General features: G+C 34.2%; 2 protein-coding genes and 1 long non-coding RNA gene across 4 annotated transcripts in view; 2 read left to right on the top strand and 1 right to left on the bottom strand.

The window, feature by feature from the left end:
- The window catches only part of LOC149807197 (DNA repair endonuclease XPF-like), a 93158-nt gene extending 86844 nt beyond the window's left edge, over window positions 1-6314 (top strand). For both annotated transcript variants that reach the window (XM_089963448.1, XM_089963440.1), the window contains exons 22-23: window positions 4076-4171; window positions 5439-6314. In XM_089963448.1, coding sequence (XP_089819574.1) covers window positions 4076-4171; window positions 5439-5678 — 336 coding nt within the window. In that variant the 3' untranslated portion in view covers window positions 5679-6314. The remainder of the gene's footprint in view (window positions 1-4075; window positions 4172-5438) is intronic.
- Window positions 6315-12871: 6557 nt separating this feature from the next.
- On the bottom strand, window positions 12872-15385 carry LOC149807198 (uncharacterized). Its single transcript, XM_089935294.1, has 5 exons — window positions 15018-15385; window positions 14705-14790; window positions 14275-14423; window positions 13992-14120; window positions 12872-13761 (listed from the first exon to the last, which is right to left on the bottom strand). Exons 1-5 carry the CDS (start codon window positions 15208-15210, stop codon window positions 13602-13604), a joined length of 717 nt encoding a protein of 238 aa, XP_089791420.1. The 5' UTR covers window positions 15211-15385; the 3' UTR covers window positions 12872-13601.
- Window positions 15386-20454: 5069 nt separating this feature from the next.
- Window positions 20455-22238, top strand: LOC149807199 (uncharacterized). The gene is made up of 3 exons (XR_016414672.1): window positions 20455-20570; window positions 21077-21160; window positions 22122-22238. It is a non-coding gene; the product is annotated as an uncharacterized LOC149807199 (long non-coding RNA).
- The last annotated feature ends 255 nt before the right edge of the window (window positions 22239-22493 follow it).

Consider the following 22493-nt stretch of genomic DNA (forward strand, 5'->3'; position numbering starts at 1 on the left):
ATCAGATTTGCATAAAATGTCATCAAGAGAAAGAGAAATTAAGGTACTTAGATCTCTTTAAGGGTGTAGCTGTTGGAACATTTGTTTGTCAGAAGAGAGACAGAGAAAAATACCAAATATTGTTGTTATTTTTGAAGCAATTTTGTTGCTTTACAACAGGTGCAGAATAATTCTGACTTAAAATATATGATACAAAAACCAGCTACACTGATAGAGAATTTTATTTTGGGTCTTATGTGATGAAAAAAGTTCCAGTTTTGGGCAGTGTTCAGCGCAAAAATATTGAGACTAAAGCAGCTGACATGTGTGTCAAAAAGAACATTTTTGGAAGTTTGTAGCATAATCCAATGTACATAAGACCACTGTTAATTAATTCATTTTACTACTTAGGTCATATTTTATAATACTTTTTTGATTGCCAACCCAGCCTTACCCCAGCCCTATTTGATTGCCAACTGAGCCCTGATTGACAACCCAACCCTACCCCAGCCTTATTTGATTGCTAACCAATCCCTACCGCAACCCTATTTCATTGCCAACCCAGCCTTATCCCAGCCCTATTAGATTGCCAACTGAGCCCTGATTGGCAACCCAGCCCTATTTGACTTACAAACCAGCCCTACCTCAGCCCTATTTGTTTGCCGACCTAGCCCTACCCCAGCCCTATTTGATTGCCAACCTGGCCATAACCCAGCCTTATTTGATTGCCAACCCATCCCTACCCCAGTGCTGTTTGATTGCCAACCCATCCCTACCCCAGCACTATTTGATTGCCAACCAAATCCTACCCCAGCACTATTTGATTGCCAACCAAGCCATACTCGATCCTTATTCAACTGCCAACCCAGCCCTACCCCAGCCCTCTTTGACTGCCAACCAAGCCCTACCCCATCCCTATTTGATTGCCAACCCATTCCTACACCAGCCCTATTTGATTGCCAACCCAGCCCTACACCAGCCCTATTTGATTGCCAACCCAGCCCTACCCCAGCCTTATTTGATTGCCAACCCAGCCCTACCCCAACCCTTTTTGATTGCCAACCCAGCCCTACCCCAGCCCTTTTTGATTGCCATCCCAGCCCTACCCCCGCCCTATAAGCATTACATATTATGATTGTTATTTAAGATTGGCAAGTGTTACATTTTACAGTGTAGTAATGCACATTAAATAACAAGGTTCTGATCTGAAAAACTTGTATGTGTGTCATTATAAGGTTTGCAGTTTCTTTTTAATGTAATTTGAGGATATGAAATTTCAAGGTCATTGTGTACAAGGGGCCAAAATGGCAGAACTAATTTCTGGCCAAAATTTATGGAAAATAAAAATGTACTGAGTGACAAATGCATGGACTTAACCAGTTTATACTATTTGAACACTTTATTGCATGGACATGAAATGTTTAAGTGAAAGTGTGACATTGTTGTTGTTGTGGGTTTAATGCTACTTTCAACATATGATGGGTTATACATGGTTGCTAGCATAACTGGTTGAGGAAGAACCTGGAAAAACCATGGTAAGAACAGTGACCCATGAGAAGCTACTGGCAAGCTTTTTCACATACTCCCATTGGCCGAGACTGAGACTCAAACCCACGTGGACAGAAGTGAGATAGCAGTGATCGGTAAAGGCAAGTGCTTTAGACCACTCAGCCACCCAGGGTGTTTAAAGTGTGTCATCATATCCACTCTGAGAATTTACATATATGGACATCATAGTACATTTTTCAGTGTAAAATTACCCAAAGCCACTTGAGAAACCCTGCATTGCTACTCACCATTGTTCAGCAATTGTCAAAAGATTCTTTGGATTTTTTTCTGATTGTGTGCATTATTAAATATTGGAAGGAGGTGTGTCATTGGTGGATGTAACAGTGTTTGCAGCATTAAGTATGTGAATGAGGTGTGTCATTGGTAGATGTACAACTTAAAAGCTAAAAGTCAACTGAAAATGCAATTTGATGAATCCTAACCTCCCAGTAAGAGAGAGAAAAATAGAGGCCCAGCTACTGGAAACAGACTTCCACAACACATGAATCCAAAGCAGGGTTAAACTTGCAGTTTAGGTTATCCCCCCACACCATTCCATCCGGAAATCACTGACAGTTTCAACTAGTAGGGGCCCCCCTGACCATTGAGTGAGAGAGAAAGAAATTAGGCTTGGAAACATGATAGTTTTCCCACATTATTATTAATTTCAACAATAAATTTGAATAAGGTTTTACATACAGTTATCAAAAATTATCAAACTTCTGTTAAATACTGGGCAACAGTTGGAGCTTTTATATACAACATTTTGACTGCTCCGGTGGCCTAGTGGTTAGAACGTCCACCCCGGATGTGGGAGGTCATGGGTTTGTACCCCAGCCGAGTCATACCAAAGACTTCTAAAAATGGTCTAACAGCTGCCTTGCTTGGTGCTCAGCATTAAGAGGTTAGTGTTAGGACTGGTTGGTCTAGTGTCAGGATAATGTGACTGGGTGGGACATCATGCTATATGTCTGTGGCATGATGTCCCAGTGCTAGACATCACTTTAAACTGCCACACTGCAGACATCATAGCAATATGACAGGAAAACTGTTAAAGCTACATTGAAAATCTAAATCACACACACACACACACACACCACATTTCAAGTCTGTAGGCTTCGTGTAATGTAATTGACACCTGTCTCTTGCCAGATCTGAAATTTTCTAAAATTTTCAATTATCATTTGCCCAGTCATCAAACTTCAGCTGTTAATTTCAAGGCTACAGTTGTGGCTGTTAAATATGACTTCAACTTTGATGTCTTTATGTGATAGAAACTTTTCATAAACTAGAATATGAAATTAACATCCTGTCTACTGAAGTTATGTCCTTGTTAAAATGCACAGAACTGCATATGCTATGAGCCCTGTTTTATCTCCATCTTGCTGTCTCAAATTTATGCATTATATAACCTTATGCACCCATGCTATTGTTGACAGTATGTTCTGCTATTTCTCTTGGTTGGTATTTCTGTGTAAATTTAGTATATTTTATTATTTTTTCTGTATTTTAAATTGCAGTGTCTTTCTTTCATTCATAATTTAATTGTCCATGTCTCAGCTGATTATTTTTCATTTGTAAAAATGAGATAAATTTACATCATTCAAGAGGATGCTGTGCCGTTTGTTAAGTGAGTGGCTAAGTTAGTTCAGATTTCTTTAACTAAACTAAAAATTTAAAATTGCTAGAAGTGTCAGTGATTATGACATAAAATTGTCAGACCACATTATTTAAAATGAATTAGGAATGTACTTAAATATTAACATTGTTAATATAAGTATGGCATAGAGCCAAACAAAGCTTTTCAAAACACAGGTGTATTGAATATACAAGACTGTTATAAAATTATGTTTTTATTGTCCAGATTTATAACAGACATAGAGACGATTCTTCATTTGTTATTCAGCTAATACTATGGTACATATCTTTTGGGTGAAAAATATGAGTTAAGAAATATAAATTAGGAGTGATTCTGATGAGATTTTGATGCGAAAGGCACTGCGAAACACAAACATAAGCAAAACTTTATAATGAAAATGACAATGTGTGTCAGAGGTAGTCAGCCACACAATAGGAAACATAATTCCCCATAATTTAAAAGCAACATTCTCTAGTGCAGTAATTTGTGCAGCTTCTCTATTTTTATTCCTCTAGTGATTTTGGTAGTATTAATTTTACACAATAAGATCAGTCTGGATGCCCACAGTAATTACTGAAGTGCAACCTGTGATACAAGAAACCAATATTTGCTGCTTTTTGGCTCTGTCAATGTGTGTGTGTGTGTGTGTGTGTGTGTTGGTGGTGGTGGGATAAAAGCATATCAGCACAACCAGGTATACTTAAGGCACCTACAATTTGCAAAGGTAAAAATAGTTGACATTACAGTGTACATGTGGTTTCATTTGAAGCACAATACAATGTCAAACAAATATACATATTTTGGTATTTTTTTTAATCCATCATATATGACAAATGCCAATTAGAAACTATTATTATTATTATTGGTAATGGTTCAGTAATTTTTGTGTACTTCATTTTTCCTGTTTAGGCTGGAAGGGAACAACCAGATGCAGCAGCAGCCATGACAATAAGTACAGAAGATGACTCCATAGAATGGTCAGATAGATACAGCCATGGGCCACAGGTCAGTGAAAATAGCTTCTTTCAAGCAGATCAATCCCATTTATACATCTAAATTTCCAACATATTGTTCGTTTTAATGATTCCTTACACATTTCTTATTGTGTCCTGTATAAAAATAATTGATTCCACCTTGTCTGTTGCTAGAAGATGGAAAAGTACCATAGGATTTTTGGACTTGTTTCCATTTTAGGAAGATTTTGTTCAGCAGAGAAAATCTGAACAGGGAACCAGAAGACCCAAAACACACACACACACACACACACATACACACACACACTTATTGTAGAGTTCAGTTCCATTGTATAAATGGTACAGATGTGTGAAGATTTTTTTTGTGCCTATGCATTATGCAAAATTCCCATAAAGATTTTTTTTTTTTCAGTTTGGCAAACTTGCTATATTGTGGGCATGTTGTTTAATATACATTGCTGTTGGTACCATTATCTCATTAATAGAAGAGTCATGTAGGGGATTCAAATAACAAGTAATTTCATATTTTTGCATGGTATGTTGCTCATAATTGGCATAGCTCAAGAACCATTAAATATAATGGGATGACATTGTAAAAGAACACCATGTCATAGACTTACTTGTACATTTTATTGGTTGAGCCTTTTTTGTAACAGTTCTAGCCCCTGATTGCTTGTCATCCCGATTTTGGTTTCTGCAAGACAACCACCAGAATGCCAGAATGTGTTGGATTTTGACCAGATTTGGCATATGGCTTCTGATTTATGACACCAACATCTTTCAAAGAACTTGTTACTTGTTGCCCCTGATGGCCCCCATCCATTTAGTCATCCAATCTTTCCAGTTTTGCTTTGCTAAACTTGTTTACATTTCAGCAAAATATGTCATAAAGCTTTATATTGATGATGCCTTGAATGAGTTTAATTTCAAATTATCCAGTTTTTCACTTGGAAGAGTTATGATCCTTGATTGTATGTCCTAACTTTGTGTTCCTCAGGATACTTGCTAAGATATATTGCATTTTAGATTTTCTCTCTAATCTGTACTTTTGCAACATGTTTTTCTATTTAAGGCCCTGCCAAGCAACTTGTAGATAGTGTTGCCCACTAAAATGCACCCATAGCTACTAGCCCTTTCTAAATGTAAATTTTAATTTACTGAAATCACTCATGTTTAAAATTTGTTTTGAGTACTTTAGTACATATAAAGGTAATAGAATTAATGCTCCCAGATTTGATGAGGAAGAGTATTTTATCCAATCCAGTTTACACTCTAATTGTTTGTCTTTGGTTTCTCAGGATATACTTCTCAGGATGCCTGGTGTGAACTCCAAGAATTATCGTGCAATAATGAATAAAGTTCATAACTTAGCTGAGTTATCTACCCTTAGCGTGGAAGCACTTACAGAAATCACGAGCAGTTCCCAGCATGCGACACTCCTGTGGAATTTCCTATCTTCCAAACACAAGCCATCTGATAATGCTGTCAGCACTAAGCCTAGCAAACCATCTGAAAGACCCTTTAAAAGAAAACGATGACAGGAACTTAATTCATGTATCCGTCTGTGAAAATATCCCCATATTAATACAGAGACTGGCTCAAGTCATAATCATTATGGCAAGTACAAGACATGTACTGTTAGTTGGATACAGAAATGATTAAAAGTACTTATTTTATGAAACAGCTGGAAAAGAACATTATCTAGGCCATGATCTAATGGGAGCTTAAAGCCTGATAGTTTGCTCAGAAGAACATTTAGTGGACATTATTATATGATTAAATTACGCTTCCTATGGAATTTACTGTCTTTATGTTTGCCTTCAAAAAAAATTTGATAAGTAAGTTCCAGATTCATCTACAGAATACAGTACTTTGTTCAAATGCATGGACAGGTAATAGTTTCTAAGAGGACTGTACAATTCAGTAAAAACAATTTCTGAAAACTCAACCAATGGTTGTTTGTTGAAGTAATTGATAACCAGAAAAAGACTGTACATCACTCCAAATCTAGGAACATTATTCAGGTGCCCAAACAGAACACGTTTTGTCATTTCCTTTAATCTCTCAGACTTAATCATTATGCAGGAGCTTGTTTTTGTCTGTTTTATGTCTAGCTTTGGTTTGTTTCATTTGATGAATTAAACATTTGATGAATTAAACAGCTAACAAGGAGAGTTTTGCTTCTTTGGATTTTGTAGAAATGTCACAAAAGTTATCATTGGGGCAAAACATACAATTGTACTTGTGTGACAAAGGGTAATAATAATGATACTATTTGGCGACAAGCCACTGCTGCTGCTGGTAAAGTAATATTATTTAAAATTTCACTGTGGATGCCAGTAATGACTATCAATTGCTGAAGAAGAAAGACTAATTAGTTTTATGAATTCAGGCGGAAAATCATTGTCATCATGGTTAACAGTAACTACAGATAGCACCCAAAGTCATATTGCTGGGTTATTTACATGGCATATCACATCACAACAAGAAGTTTCTGCACCGATGCATATATTTATCACTTTACAAAATGCTAATCGACTAGATTCACAAGAACGTAGTCATATGATATTTGACAATTTTAATGTTAGTGAAGTTTCGTTACAGATAAGTGGACATCAGGAACCATCTGAAGATATAACTTAAAATTTTGAAAATAACTATTTAGCACATGCATAACATCAATTAATGACATCTATGAGACGTGATTAAAATATAGATACCGGTTTACAAATATCACAGATTTCACAGCATTGTATCCGATCTATTACTTTTAGCTGGAGCATTTATACTTATTTAAACAATCTGTCGTTGATATTCATTTTAAAGCTTGTGTGAATCAAGCTGGTGGTGTTAATTATAGAGCAATTGCAGTTATACTCGGCGATAAAGCAATGCTCCTTGATTAATAAATGATTAGTTGTTATCAGAGATCCTAAATCATTTTCAGAGCTAAACACGATAGCACAGAGTAATATCGATGATATTAGAAGAAAAAAACTAGAAGATGTTATAAGTGGAATTCCTGGTATCGTTAATCGCTGGAACTGGTATATTATTATCAACAATAACACCATCGCCAGTGATGGCACCAGCAATTGTAACAATTTGTGTTTCAGCTGCAACAAAAATTGCTGGACTTCTTAATATCATCGCAAAAAAATACATACATTCACAAATGCAAAATTGCATGATTATATAAAAAGAAATTACATACAGCGACGTTAGCATACTCCAAATTATCCTCGTTATTATCAACAAGCCTTAGTGACGGACAAATATAAGATTTTGAGTTCACGGAGATGATTAAAATCCACAAAGAAAGAATGACTTTGATAGAGTTCACACCTGATTTAGAAAATCAGGATTTACATAATAATGTCAAATAATGTCAAAGATGAACGAATTACTACAACAGATTGTCGTTGACACAAGTCCGTTAAAAACAACGATGAGATCGGTAAGTTTAACTAATCCAGAATTTCGTTTTAACTTTCCTACTGCAATTCCAGTAAAAGAAATAGCGCTAGCACAATTGTGAGTGTATCATAGTTGGCCAAATACCAGATTAAAACCATTCGGTGGATTACTGGTGAATAATTAGCCTGTATTTGCAGATAAAAATAAAGATGACGGAACTCCCGATTGGCAAGTAATCGAAATCCCCACAGGTACTATCAGATTGAACAAATCAGTGATGAATTCCAGTGCAGAAACAAATCTATAACCGGAAGGGAATAAAAAATAGCTATAACAGTTCACGAACCAACTTTATCAACCACGATAGAAATATATTCGCAAGGTCATGTTGCAGGTATTTGTCAATCATCAGTCAGATCTGTTTTAGGCTGGCATGAAATCCCGCCTCTTTATCAAGGATCTCCAGAACCAAAGTTAAATGAATTTCGTACAGATAATTTTTTTTTATAACAACTCCAGAATATCCACAAGGATATCCGTGGAGTATTGATAGAACTTTCACTGCTTCTGATGGTACAAAACTTGCTGATTTAGGAGTAAGTTTATATTTTGAAAATGATGAAGGCAGAAAACCAGTCATCGACAAAAATTACTAAAATGTACTTTTTCGATGATATTAGGTCTGAACACTCAAATTACTAACAGGTCTTCGAAATATGTTTTCTTCTCTATCTTAATGTTATGATGATGATTTAAAACAACAGGTCATTGAAACAATACAACATGTAAACCATGTTACATCATACCTTGACTATATAAATAAAATTGTCGTTGAAATGGTAATTTTCCGAGGTGATGAATTTATTGCCTCGTGCAGTACGATAACACTAGAACAGTATTTTCATAATTATTTTAAAATAACTGAATCAGAATTACTAACATTTGTACTGCCATGACTTGGTGGTGATGAGCTAAAAAAATCAGTCAACGATCTTGTCAATGAAAACTTTCCAAAAATTGTTAAGTCATGGAGAAATAAAATCACTATGAACACGTTATTTCAGATACAACAATGATCCGTATGGTGGCGGGAGACATATTTCACTAAGAATTGTAAATATCACATCAACAATCGCAGTCAATATTTTATGTGATGCAATTGATGGAAGTTATCAAATCGAGCTTGAAAAATCTAGTCAGGCTCAACAATGATCTGTTCTATATACATTTACACCGCAAGTACCTCCTGGATATTTGATCGTACAGGAACCGATAAATCTGGTTTATCTACGGTGTCATAATCCATTAATGTCAAGAATACTTCTCAAACTAACTGACCAGACCGGACACTTAATCGATTTAAGAAAGGAAATTCTGAATATAAAGACTTTAATGATTTCATTTGTATATTCAAATTATCAAACAATTTCAATAAGCTGGGATAATCAAAATAATCTCATCGAAAAAATTTGTATAATAATAATTTTATAAACAAATGTATATTTGTAAGACAATTTTTTATATACTGATTTCTCGTTAATTTGATGGGTAAATAGTACTAAAATAATGAAAATCAGTTAGATTTTATAATTGTGATGGGGTAAATAGTACAAAAATAATGAAAATTAGTTAGATTTTATAATTCGATGTAGTAAATAGTACTAAAATAATAAAAAAATGTCATCAAAAACAGAAAAAAATACAAATTACAAAATAATAATAATCAGGTAGAATATAAAAAAATCTTAATCCCTTTTCAAAGATTATAATCTGAATAAATATTAACTTTCACTTTCGTCACTACTTTCACTGTCAAAATCCCCTTTACTATTTTCATTAATAACTTGTCATTGTTATCTGACATAAAGTTTTTCAACTGCCTCACGCGCGTGTTAATAAACTTTTCGTTTCGTATTCTAATTCTGATCTAATTTTCTCAATCACACTTGAGAGAGATACGATTATTTTAACATCTGTATCTTTCACAGTAGCCAAAGATTGGACAATAGCCTGCTGGATTTGCTTTATAAATCTATATTATGCTGATTTTTTCTGGATCAAGCTGGATTTTTATGCCATTTTTTAAAATTTTTTAATTGCAGAAATAATATCATTAAAATTTTCTTAATTTCTGTCATTTTGCTTAGGCGAATGTTTCAGAATGTTCCGGAAAATCACGTGATTGAGTTATTCTGGCATATCCTGCGTGGGTGTATTCATGACTATGAAAGACGGACAGAATTGCTCTACTTCAGTCAGTCTGGACGTGTGCATCAGGAGTGAACTATTTTCTTGAATTATGTTGTGTTAATTATCACACAGATGGTTAAAATTATTGTATAAAATTAGTTACGATGGCACACAAAAATAAAACCTTAATTAGTTGTATAAATAGTGTACAGTAATAAGCCAGGTATCTACTTAATTGCTCTAACGGAGAGAGCTTAGCTTGACAGAGTTATCTCTGCTTAGTTTATATATAACACAATGGGAGATACTGAAATGCTAAAAAATTTTTTCGTAGTAACAGCCAAGGTAAATACTGAAATACTCTGCCGGAGAGAGTTTTAGCTTGACAAAGTTATCTCTCTTGAATAATGAAATGTTATCTTTTGTTTATATTTCTTAGAGAAAGCAGATTTATATATGTTTTACTACAGAATGTATTGAGGCATGACAAATAACAAAATATTTAGCAGCTGCAAATGTTGATGAAATTCTATAAAAAATTCTTTCGCCACTCTATATTTGCAGATACAACTGCTTTGGCTCTCTTATCATTATAGCCAGTATTTCCAAATTTACAATTCTCGCTCTGTGTGATAGCTCGCAAGTTACACAAATCATTTTTTCTTATCTGAATCAATATGATTGATCACAAGACCGCCTTCGATTACTCTGTGATAACACTCGTAAAAACAATTTATGACAAATATTTTTTCTTCCCAACAGTAAATCTTAGATGATCAAAATTATTAACATCGCCTACTAAAGGTCTTTTTAGTCGACATTGTCTGATTACATCATCACGGGATACTTCATAATTCTTAATGATAGGATGTGTCACAAATTCTTTTTTCTCCATTTATATATGATATTATTTGTCTAAATAATGATCTGTCTAATTCATTATTTTGAAAATCTAGCTAGATAGTCTTCAGCGTTATTTTTTTATATAACTTTCATTATTATCAATGTTATTTTTTATCATAATATCTTTTCAGCTCTCTGTATTTTTTTTATCGACACATTGCACATACAACCGCGTGTTTACTCTAACCCCAACACCACATTTCAAACACGGTTTAGGTCCTAAACTCCCTCTCCGTACACTTTGTAAATGATATCCGCAGAATTCGTTTACACAAGCTTTGTCACAAGGAGATGTAGAGTCTATCATAGGCCATATGCATTTATTCTTTGTTTGAATCACTATATATATATATATATATATATATATATATATATATATATATATATATATATATATATATATATATATATATATGATATTTCAATTTAAATATATATTTGTCTTAATTATAATATAGATGAGATAGTATCCACGATTAAGATTAAGCCCTCTAAAGATAAATTAATCCTGATAGAATATCCCCTGACTTACCGTCGCGAGCTCTAATTGATCCGACGAATAAAACTGTGATTAATATTATTCATGACGCCAAAAAAGAATTTAGCAGAGATGGCGCGTCTCATGTGTGTCCAACATTTAAAATCATACGCAACACCGATCGTGTCGACGATGCTATCGATGGTACAATGAACGACCAACGAGCGGCGACGATAATTAATTATCTCGATAATCAAAGATATTTTTTCAGAGTAAAATTTCTTACGGAAGAGACGATACTTTCATTATCAGTGACAAACGTGGCTCTGTCCTTCATAATCAAAAAATCACCGTATTGAGTACAAATTCCAAACCAGGAATGTTGGCTCGTACTGACAAACCGTATTATGAACGAGCGTATCCTGTAAGCGCGGTGATTTATGTAATATATCCGATAAATAATAAACCCAGTGTTACTAATCTAAAACCGATGAAATTGTCAAGACTAAATTGTCTAGCCGAACGAGTAACGGAACATTTTACCATTTCGACTAGTGGAAATGGTTTAACGGATAAAAGAGGTAAATTAATAAACGAGTGGGGAGAAATAGTTAAAGATATCGGAGCGTCTGTCAAAGACGTCGCTGAGCTAGGAAAGAAACTAAAATTCCCAATAACAATAAAAACGATAACCGGAGAGGTTTTGTACGAATCGAAGTATAAATCGACGGGAGCTCCAATTGAAATTATTGATTATAATGCGCATGCGTGGACGGATTATGGACGTTTCGCCCCATGGACGTTTCGGCCCAGGACATTTCGCCCCACTTCAATGGACATTTCGCCCCATTTCAATGGACATTTCGCCCCACATAGTATATGGACGTTTCGCCCCATGGACGTTTCGGCCCAGGACATTTCGCCCCACATCAATGGAAATATCGGATATTATAGAAATTCACAAGTATTACACCATTGTCTTCATTTTACTTTAGGGACCTACCGTTAAGATTTAATTTCATGCCCCATAATCCCATCACTCTCCTCCATTTCAATTACATTCAGCGTGCCGTTATATCAGACAATATTTTCCTTTTTCTTTTTCATTTATGTAATAAGACTGATCAGAAAATGAATATATCGTTTACAGTGATCATTTTCTATACGGCAGTACTTTTATTTTCGCTGTTACCTACACAAACTAATGAAAACCACTTTTACCGTTTGTAGGAAATTGGCATATCGCCACTTATCAATCATGCTGTTCGTTTACCCAATCAGCGAGCGTAAATTAGACACAACTTAAAAGGGGGCTTTGTAATTCTAACAGTCAATATCAAGATCGTATATATCGAGTTAGGTTTATTCCTTTCGCGAAACATAAAAACTACGATGATTAAAGACTTGTGGTCGCCCGTAAAATAGCTTTTTTTTTAAAATGTTGAACTTTACTCATTTTTTTTCAAGCTCGGGTTAATTGGCTTTTTATCTCCTGCCATTTATTGGCATTGTTACTTTGAATTTTGTAAAACTAGCTATAAATCGGGTCCTAATTACTCGACTGAACTGCTGACAGAAACAATCCAAATTAATGTATTTCATTTCTATAGCCCGATCGTTATACATTGCATCTTTTCAAAGCTGTGCACAGAATAGCCCGACATATCGCGAGCAAGGAAAACACGGGGGGGGGGGGGGGGGCGAGGAATGTTAATTGTAATTAACAATAAAGAGATATAAAAATGGTTTCAGAGATTTATATTTTTGAAATATGAAGCATGTATTTGCATTTTTAAATCAACACACATCGCTAATCAAAATTACATCTCATGACAAGGTATAGGTGTCAAATTATGATGTGCAAAAGTATACTTCTAAACAGTAACTATCTATGATTTTATTTTTTTTAAAATGCATTCAAGTAAAACATCAGCTACTACAATACGAAATTGAAATACAAATATACATATTATCTCTACTGAAGTATAATGTTTGCAACATATCTGACAACGCAAAAGGCACGTGTATATAAAATATGTCTAGTTTTGGAAAGCAATACTCCGTCCAGCTTTACTGTTTCTATGTCTAACACGGGCCATACAATTTGGCACAGCATTTAAGCAAGGTGTTCGTGCTGATTTGGTGGTTTCCATACTTCTCCCATAACTTGATAAGGCGACCCTGAACTTTTGTTGTCTGTTTCTTTTGATGTCGTCTTATCTTCCCCTCTTGCAATAGACGAACTACAGATCCAATTTCTCTGGCTTCCTTTTAAAGTAAAGTTATGAGGAGATAGAAAGGCAAATTTCCCTTTCTTGCTCTCCTGTTCATACGATTATGCCACCCTTCCACATCATTATTGGTTCGGATGCTTCTGTCATAAACTGACCAGGAGTCAACAGGCCATATGTCATTGTGAATCCAGGTGTCTTCCACATATCGTAGGAATGACTGCACATTCACTGCCTCTGGATCAATTCTTCGTTGTAATTCTGCAAATGACAAAATTATATCCAGCACTAGATATTAATTTCCTTTTTCCTCGAGTGGATCCTGTGGCTACTACTTCAAAGGTTATACGATCCTCAGAATCCACTGGCACTTCTCCATAAACAGTTTCATTCCTAACTGACCTAAAGAAAGGAGAAAAATCGTGATTATCAACAAACGAATATTTTACATGAACAAAAAATATGCATCAGTAAAATAACACATGTTTACAAGATACCTAACAAGATTGAGTAAAAGATGATCATTCTTTGATTAGAAGATAGACTATATAATGATTTATGTACATCAATATTACTGAAATAAATTGTTGCGATTTTCTGTGCTTTCTTGTCCGCTTCGATTTTTAACTTACGCTTCTTCTTCTTCTGGTGTCAAAGATCTGTGTGGGCGCTCAACGTCAAATGAAGAGATATCGGCTGCAAGTGTTGATGCAGCATCATTGTTGACCATAAACTCGTTCACTTGTTGACTTCTATCCAGCCTGTAATTAGAAATATGTCTGAACTTGTCAGAAAATGTTGAAAACATACAAGCAAATATATAGAAAACCAAGTTTAATTATACCGAATATGGTATTTACACATAAAAACGTATGCAAGCACCCGTACGATTCTAATAAATAAAATAACATTCACCTTGTCGAAATATCATCTTCATTGATAGAAATCGACGTCGAATTTCTCGTGCTCTCCATCTGCCCCCGTGCTGTACCGGTATACATTTCAAATCTGTCTGATGTATTTGGTATGCCGCTTAAGTCCATTTCGACATCGTAGCCATCTGCCTGTAAACAGTATTAATATTAAAACATTATAAAAGTGCACATAAGAACGCTTACTAGAATGGAACGTCGTGTAGCCCAAGAAAAACAACGAAATATTTGATACAAGAAAAATTATTTTTGCTAATCTTCCAGCATTTGTGATATGGAGAAAGTAGGCAGCGATCCACGTTTTGTTCGCAGTTTGTATTTAACCGTAGCTTAAGTACATCGACTGCGAATGGGAACCAGTTACTGTAGCATGTCTTTATTCTTAAAATATTTTGTTTGTAATGAAATCTTACCTCAGGTTTAGAACTGCACAGGTCGTACACAAACTGAAAAGATATCTTTTTACGTCTAAGGAGACCATGCTTGTAGCTTGATAAACCTGTTAATAGAAACCATTTCTTAGTATCATTTAGTTAATTCTATCGACGTCTTACGATAACATTTATTTTGAAAGACATTGGATATACTGAAACAAGAACAATAACATGCGAGAAAAGGTCACTAGATACATAAAATTATTATAAAAAATGTATTTATTTTGTTAAGCCAGTTCAATTACGGAATGATCGTAATATGATGTAGAAATAAATAAATAAATAAACTTACCAGTATTTCCACATGCTCTGTGTTGCCATAGGCCGCAAATATCGCAATCTATGGCTTGCTGACGACGGGTAACTGGTTTTCTGCAGTAAATGCACGAAGACATTGTTCGATCTATTGATTTACGTGATATTAAAACAACTAGTACCAAGAAAAGGAAAGACTGCAATTTACAGAGCCACTGATAAAATTCCATGCAAACACGTGTACGAGCTTCTATACCAAACGATGTCGGGGTATTTATGTATTTCCCTAGTGTAATCTATAAGGCTGTTCATCCTAGTCCGGTTTTTGTCACCTTACTCGAAATCCCTCCCCATAATTTCAAGTTGACCTTGGCTAGAGGAAGGGACAGCCACTAAATCAAATTATCCATGTTTTATTATTATATTTTCCTATTTGATAGAATCCATCCAATGATAATTTGTCATTGTTTTATTATTTTAAATTTAATTTGGGATTTTTATTTTAAATTTAATTTGGAATTTGGGCGAATAAACGGTGTATTATATTTAAACGACAAATAAACCATATTGTTTTGTATGATTGATGATGTGTGTCGTTTCTCGCATTACGATTATACTGAGACAGGCTGTACTCGAGTGAGGGTTCACACTTTATTTAATTGTACTTCTCCCGACTGGAGCAGGCCGTCTCTTTAACTATTTAGAATAATGCCAAATAAATCAGATCACAAGGGACACTTAATTATATTTTTGTTCATTTTAAAGTAAAATGAAGAACGTGGTGTAATGCTGATGAATTTCTATAAATGTCCGATATTTCCATTAATGTGGGGCGAAATGTCCTGGGCCGAAACGTCCATGGGGCGAAACGTCTATGTACCATGTGGGGCGAAATGTCCATTGAAGTGGGGCGAAATGTCCATTGAAGTGGGGCGAAATGTCTTGGGCCGAAACGTCCATGGGGCGAAACGTCCAGGTACCGCGTGGACTTATGCAGTAATAATATTTCCACGAAATCGAACTGTTAAATTTTATAAGGATGATATGTTTGATTTTATTAACGAAATAAGTAGGAACGATCCTGTATCAGTATGGTTATTTCCGAGTTCTGATGATGGAAACTATGATCAGTTTATACGGACTAATAGAGGTATTAATCGCACAGAATCTCTCTATGAAGAAATTAAAAATCTTGCGTTGAAATATACCCATGACGATGTTGAACGATTACTGAGTAATTGTTTTACTGTTCTGTCAGTTGATGCTCATTTTGCTAGAGAGAAATATTCGTGGACACCAACACGATTGGATTTTCTTGAAGAAATACAACGCAGTTGTGTCGAATACGGACACGGTGGATTATGGAATACTAAATAAGATTATAGAGATATTATTTCGATTGATATGGTTGCATGTTATCCCAGAAGTATTCTCAGATTGGAAGAGTGTTCTACGTATTTTGAGTGATTTGGACATCCAACACACGAGATGACCAAAGCATTGATAAATGGACCATTACCGGATTTTGACTTGACTGGATTTGCTTGTATCGAGTCATTTAATTTTGCCGAAGATCTTCATCCCATTTGTTATGTCTTGTTTGGCAAACATTTTTCAGAAAAAATGTGGGCACCAACAATTTATTACGATATATTCTTGATGTAAAATACTCTTATAGTTAACAGTAAGTGAAGCAATTATATAATATCGTCCGCAGAAAGAAGTTTGGTTACCACAACAAAATAAATATTCTGATGATGAAAATCCTAATATAACTGATTTTGAGAACAAAATCGCAAAAGATCTTGGCAGAAAAATAATCGGTAAATTCACCCAAGGAGGATCATATGATCATAAACGACATTGTACAAGATTGGTTATAGATGATGCTGAGCTCGATTTTAAAATTGCTGATACAACGAATAAAAACACGTTTATAAGTCGAAGTAATATTAATTTATCAGACGGAACTAAATTATTTACAATTGTGAGTAATATTGATGGTGAGTCACCGCAGTTCACTCATTTAAGATCTTCAGTGCACGCGTACGTTTCCATATATCTATTATCGATGATAAAATAGAGCTTATTAGTTTGCTGTCAGTGTCGCCACGGATTCATTTTATATCAATAAAAAAATACAGGATTGCTAGAACAACTACATATCGGCACCTATGCATCATAGGGTGAATGGAGAATAAACAAGAAAATATACTTAACTATTCTGAATCCGCCGACGTTGAAATGAAGGATATTTATTACTCAAAACTTCAAATATCAAAAATGTCATCAGCACCATCTGTATATGACTCTGTAGCTGGACATAAAACAGTTTATCTCAATGGGCATGCAGGTTCTGGTTAAACAGCTCGTGTGATCGAATTATTTTTAAACAGTTGTTCAGAAATAGTTGTATTAACACCTATACACAGACTCGCAAGAGAAATGAGAGAAAAAAATATTAAATCATGCACTTATCATAAATTCTTTTGATGGAAGAGAGATAAGTGGACTCATGAACGAATGGGAGAGAAATATATTCCAAGAATTGTTGTCTGGGATGAAATATGTACTGTTTCTTGATTGGTTATTGACAAAAAAATACTGCTTTAATAATGTGCGGAGATCATGGTCAACCACCGCCTTTTGTTGGATTGTCTCCATATAAACGGCTGAGTAATTTTGTGGAATATTATGAACAAATAACAGATGATTATAGAGCGCTTGATTCAGAATTAAGCGAGTTTATGAAATTAATCAGACTACAACCGATTAAAATTAAATGTGATATAATACGGGAAATAATTTCAGAAACTCCCATTAACAATTTTTGGAATTTACGGAGACCAAATGATTTGATAGTTCAAGTAGAAAGATAGTTCGTGATACGCTTCAACAACAATTATTTATGTTACATAAAGATACATGTTCAAATCTACCCGTACCATTGTGTTATCGACCAGCAGATACGCGACGACAAAATATCGACATTGATATACCAGGATCGTCAGAAAAACACAGTCATGTATTAAATTAAATGATATTGTTTTAGTTCCTGTCAGTGTTGTTGAGGACGTGTTAACTATAGAAGAAAACTCCGTGGACGCTAGGACACGCAATGACAATTCATTCATCACAAGGATTAACCATCTCTGATACAAATGTTTGGATCGTCGATGAGCGTATCGAATGGTCAAGCTTAGTTTATCTCACAGTGTCTCTCGTCAGAAGAATATCTCAGCTGCGGCGAATTGTCATATACTTCACAGAAAATAATGAACAGATTCTGGAAACCATTGCTGACAATGGCGATGATATAGTAAGAGAAAATAGTTATAAACAGTATGACAAAATAAATAAGCGCGACTTTGATCTCGATGCTGAATTTATCATGACATTAAACAACGACAGAATAATCATTGTGCGAGCTGTAACACAGTAATGTTGTGGCAATATTAAAAAAATAATCAAAGAGAATTTATCGTAGACAGAATTAATACTAATTTTGGTCATACACGCGAAAATGTGATGCTGGCCTGTCTTGAATTTAAACGACGTCGAGGTGCCTTCAGGAATTATTTGTAATTGCTCGCGTACAAATCCACATTGGGGAGCAGTTGAAGCTAATTTGTAGATTGCAGGTCTACCCGTGAATCTTACCACGCTAGAAATTTTATGTGTCGTAATACAGCAAATAGGATCGATCGCTCTTCTATTACCACCTTCAAGTTCACCGGGTTCATATAAATACCTGACAGTAACATTACCTAATACTGGTTGTTTTGGAAATTCATGTCGTTGTATTGGTATTTTCTTCTTCTTTCTAATCGCATTGATGGATTTGATGGCAGTTGTTCGAGAAATTTCATTATCTAACGCAGCTATCACGCTTGGTAATCATGCAACCCATTCGCGAGATCTCATATCTTTCTGAATTATTTCCTTCGCATGTTGATATCCAAACAATCGCTCAGCAAGTGTTCGATTAAATCGTTCAACAACTGCCTATTTACGATGAATTGCGTTATGTCCTCGTCTAATTTTGATGTTATATTTTTTCATCAGATGTGATACTGCACCAAGAAATTCCTTGCCAGGATCAGTCTGTAATAGTTTTAGCCATCGTAAGGGTCCTCGTTGATAAATTAGTTCTAAAGCAGAAGAATCTTCAGTTGCTGCTTTAGTTGATAACGGCTCTGCTTCTTTATATTTACTTGCAACATCAACGACAGTTAATGCTTATTTGTATTTACGTGATTGACGTGTACCAATTTTAACAGTATCATGTGGTAAAAATCAATTATCTGCTTGATGAACTTCATTAGGAGTGCTGACATCAAAATGTGCATGCTGAATTTGTTTAGGTGTTGGTAGGTAAATTTGTCATATTACCTGTCGTGCTAACCAATTTGCAGCAACAGCACGTGTAAAATTTGCTGCATCAGCAAGTTTACTAATCGCTGCTCTACCCATCCAATATCCTCTTGAGCTATAATAAATAGATTCCTTTATTTTAATAATCGGATGATTAATTACCGGCTCCTAATACTAGTTTACCTTTCATCGCAGATCTTACCAACCAATTAGCTAATGATTCTCTGAAAGATTTTTTTTATGGAATTTAACGAATGAATCAACTTCACATCTGCAGTATGTCGTTGTTGTAAATCTTTACTTTTATAAGCTACATCATGAACGTGACATGCTTAATCAATCGCATTTACTGGATCCAGGTCTTGGTTGATCTCGCTTGCCAAGTCGAATATCAAGTCGGGTTCCAGGACCACAGTAATTATATCCTGGAAGATGTTTATCTCCTGGGTATTTAACCCTTAGAGTTCCTGGTAATTTTTCTAATGAAGTAGCGATATCATCACCTGTTTTCATACGAGACGAAATAAATTTATATTTATTTGTACCACATTTCGTATACTTGCCTGTAAGTGCAAGCTTTTTATTTTTTTTGTTATTAATGTTGTTAATCCACTTGTGGGGTGGATGCTCTACATCGAACACAATATAAATTCGTGTTTTTCTTATTATATTTGTACAACATGGATGTCACTGATTTCTCAGCGACACGAAATCAAGAGCTAGTCAAACATATTTCAGCATTACCGAATTCCATCAGAATGATAATAATAGGTCCATCCGGATCGGGTAAAACACACTTACTGCTTAATTTGATAATGAGAGGCTCAAATGGGATGAGTTGTATTTAGTAGCTCCGTCAGTTGATGATCAGAGATATTTTAGTTGTGTTTAATGGAGTCGATACACATACTCTGCGAACTATTCACCAGACTTGGTGTAGTGGAGATATGGACAAGATGAAGTTCAAAAACTTCTTTTTAAAAGCACAGTCTGCTCCACACGGATTTATAACAATACATTTATATCCTATAGGTCTTGATAAAAGCTTTGGTTGATTGATTGATTTAATTACTCTCACATTTACAGCAGCAAAGGAGGTGCGACTTCATTGAAACGTCCGGCGGGTAAACGAACGTACATACAAATTTAGAAAAAACACGAACGACAAAAGATAAAGTAACCAAAAGAACAAATAACCCAATTAAAGAAACTCTCAGTAAGTTAGAGACTTCGGCTTGACGTTATTGACCTTTTTCTTTCTTTCTTTGGTCTGTAAACCTCTGCTGCTTCTTTTTATGTTTTGATATCTTTCAAACTTTCATCTTCCAAAATTTTATATATATATATATATATATATATATATATATATATATATATATATATATATATATATATATATATATATATATATATATATATATATATGAGAATCTGTTTGTTTTGATACTAAATTTATAAAAGGTCCATCAAATCATTGTACAAATTTCGTTCAAATGGTAATTATGATCATTGTTGATGTTTAGGTCGCTGTTAATTGTTTGACGCAGTGCAGTATCATTTTCTCATTTTTTTGTCTGTGTTTAAGGGAGAATCACTAGGCCCTCTCATTGATATCTCTTCCTGTTTTCTTTATTTGAAATTTATACAATACAGGCGTATAGCTAAAATATAATACTTTTTCATCTACATCTGTTTTATTGATATTCAGTTTGTTCGTTACAGCCCTCCAGAATTGTTAAAATTGGCTTGGCAATTAACAATATGTGAAACAGTCTCCAGTAAACACTTCTTTAATGGGAATAGAAGGTAAGAAAAAAAGGCAATTGAAAAAAAACTACTTTGTTATTGAGATGTATAAATATTTAATTAAAAAAGGCAAAAAATATCTGACTCAGGAGATGCCCGGTTTTTACTCTGGCTTTTGTGTCCTAGTACTTTTGGCATTATAATTAGTGATATACAGTGTGTACCTGAGTTGTCTTTCAAGCGTTAGTACCTTCTTCATGGTTGCCATTTGCAATTGTTACCTCATTAACTTTGTTCATGTATATTTTAAGGTTAGAGGGATTAAAATAGTATGAGTTTTATTATTGTCATATATATATATATATATATATATATATATATATATATATATATATATATATATATATATATATATATATTCCATGGAAATATTGTAATACTCTGCAACAAAAACGGTACTGTGATGAAATATGAAATGGCTTGTCCTTTTATCAATTCAACTGATAAATTTCGTTTGCAAAGGAAAACAGCTCGGAAAATCCTAAATATCATGTATTTAATTTTGCTTCCATTTCAACCTGTATCATTTCCTGTTGTACCAGAATTATCTCTTTCTCTCGAATTGTTTTGTTTAAAATTTTATGTTCATATTATCCTTATTGTTCTATTGTATCTCTATAAATTAATTTTTCCTAAATAGCTTTTGCAGTATTACGTTCCAGTGTTGTACTTTATAACGATTATTGAGGAAAATAGAACATATTTACAGAATCTTCTTGTAAAACGTACAAAATATAGCTTTTCTACAAGAGAAAACATCTATTTCGCCGTTGATATTGATTCTTGTTGCTGGATTGTTGTTCTTGTTACTGCTGTTTGTCTCAATGCATTTGATGTTCCATCGATAATATCTTACAAAATATTTTCTGTTTCATATTATCTGTCGTTTAAAGATTTTTCTGAATATAGATGATTTTTTTCACGATGATAAATATCAGATAATTTTTCTCATTTATGATAGGAATAAATCTTAAGGAACAAACCAAACAACTGGAATATGGAATATACTGCCTGGATAAAAATTATGGTGGAGACGAAAAGAAGATGAGCGTTTCGGAAGAACTGGGAGAAAGGTGTTAGACTTATCATACACCTCAGCACCAAAATGGGTATATGGTGTTAATTAAAAGTAAAATTCCAACCAAATAAAAAGCATGTTGCAATTATTAATGACATGTAATATGTAAGGATAGTTCTTACACACACACACACACACACACACACACACACACTATATATATATATATATATATATATATATATATATATATATATATATATATATATATATATATATATATATATATATATATATATATATATATATATATAT

The sequence above is a fragment of the Sinohyriopsis cumingii genome, chromosome 1 (genome assembly GCF_028554795.1).
Source record: "Sinohyriopsis cumingii isolate HCF-2022 chromosome 1, ASM2855479v2, whole genome shotgun sequence".
Lineage (NCBI taxonomy): Eukaryota > Metazoa > Mollusca > Bivalvia > Unionida > Unionidae > Sinohyriopsis > Sinohyriopsis cumingii.

Coding starts and splice junctions, on each gene's coding strand:
- LOC149807198 (XM_089935294.1), bottom strand. CDS start 15,210: ATGGAATTTTATCAGTGGCTCTGTAAATTGCAGTCTTTCCTTTTCTTG. Junction 14,791..15,017: donor CAGAGCATGTGGAAATACTG/GTAAGTTTATTT, acceptor TTCTATTAACAG/GTTTATCAAGCTACAAGCAT. Junction 14,121..14,274: donor GAAGATGATATTTCGACAAG/GTGAATGTTATT, acceptor TTCTAATTACAG/GCTGGATAGAAGTCAACAAG.